The sequence below is a fragment of the Monoraphidium neglectum genome (genome assembly GCF_000611645.1).
Source record: "Monoraphidium neglectum strain SAG 48.87 unplaced genomic scaffold scaffold02177, whole genome shotgun sequence".
NCBI classification, from domain to species: Eukaryota; Viridiplantae; Chlorophyta; class Chlorophyceae; order Sphaeropleales; family Selenastraceae; genus Monoraphidium; species Monoraphidium neglectum.
Genome location: NW_014011451.1, coordinates 6,642 through 7,871, shown reverse-complemented (window position 1 = coordinate 7,871; position 1,230 = coordinate 6,642). Strand labels below are relative to the sequence as shown.

General features: G+C 65.3%; 1 protein-coding gene across 1 annotated transcript in view; it reads right to left on the bottom strand.

Moving 5' to 3' along the window:
• The window catches only part of MNEG_10098 (1-pyrroline-5-carboxylate dehydrogenase), a gene marked incomplete at both ends in the record, with an annotated part of 3,025 nt that extends 2,151 nt beyond the window's left edge, over window positions 1–874 (bottom strand). The window contains 2 exons of the mRNA XM_014041433.1: window positions 268–413; window positions 734–874. Of these exons, the coding sequence (XP_013896887.1) occupies window positions 268–413; window positions 734–874 (287 nt within the window). The remainder of the gene's footprint in view (window positions 1–267; window positions 414–733) is intronic.
• Between the last annotated feature and the right edge of the window lie 356 nt (window positions 875–1,230).

The window sequence follows — 1,230 nt, the reverse complement described above, 5'->3', positions numbered from 1 at the left end:
GGGGGGGGGGGGTAAATTGACGGATACGTGAGTGAGTGTATGGTGTGTGCTTTTGCGTGTGGGTGCACGTGGAGTGTGTACTGTGTGAGACGCACCTGTGCTGTACTGCTGTAGTGCCAGAAGAGGGGGGGCTGCCAGCCAGCCTGCAGTCCCTGCGTCCGGCTGAGGCAACGTACACTCAGGCCCCCCACACCCAACGTCCACACCATCACCCCTGTGCGGCCCCACACCCCCTCCTCCAACCCCCGGGCACCCCCGCCCCCGCACTTGTGCGCGAAGAGCATCGACTGCGCGCTGCACTTCTGGCCGCTGCAGGCGTACGCGTCCTGGTCGCACTGCCAGGCCACGTAGTCGACGTCCGCCACGTCGGGGCCCAGCACCTTCCAGTCAAAGCCGGCATCCTCCAGGAACACCTGGGGAAACGGGAGGGCCGGCAGGTGCGGGCAGCCGGCGGGGCGGGCGGCACGGCGGGTGGGTGGTCAGGGATTTGGCAAGCAGGAGAGGGAAGGGAGGGGGAACGTTCAAGACAGTGGTGAGGTGACGTGGCGGAACCAAAACAGCAAGGCGAACTTACACCACATTATGGAGGCTGATGTGATGACGCACACTCCACATGCACACGCGCACGCCGCATCCAAACCAACACACAGGATGATGGGCACATATACACACACATTGGCACGCATACATGTGTATGTGCGCACACAAGTCAAGAAAGTGCGTGTGCGCCCACCTTGCCGCGCAGGTCTAGGGCCAGCTTCTCGGCGACCCTCTGGCTGCCCGTGAACAGCGTGTTGCGCGGCTCCGCCCCGGCCAGCACGGCCCCCATCGCGGGCCCCTTGCCGTGCAGCACATCCGCGTCCTCCGGCGGCATGCCGCACGCGTGCAGCAGGCGGAAGAGCTGGTCGATCACGATTGACACCTGAGGGGCGGGGGGAGGCAGGGGATCGTGGTCGGGTCGGCCCACTGAATTGGCTTTGGGTGGATGAGGGCCGATGGCGGGGGTGTGCTGAGGCGTGGAAGCGTGGGGGAAGGGGGCAGCATCGCAGAAGTGTTGTGGCTGCTCAACCGCTCTGCCCTGCACACTTCAACGGCCAGCTGCAATCGGCGACGTCGCCCCCCGCCCCCCAACCCCTCCCAAACAACCCAATAGATTGAAACATGCACAGCTCCCGAAAGGCCACATGCCGGCCTAGTACCCGCGCGCCCCGGAGCCGACCCAACCAGTAC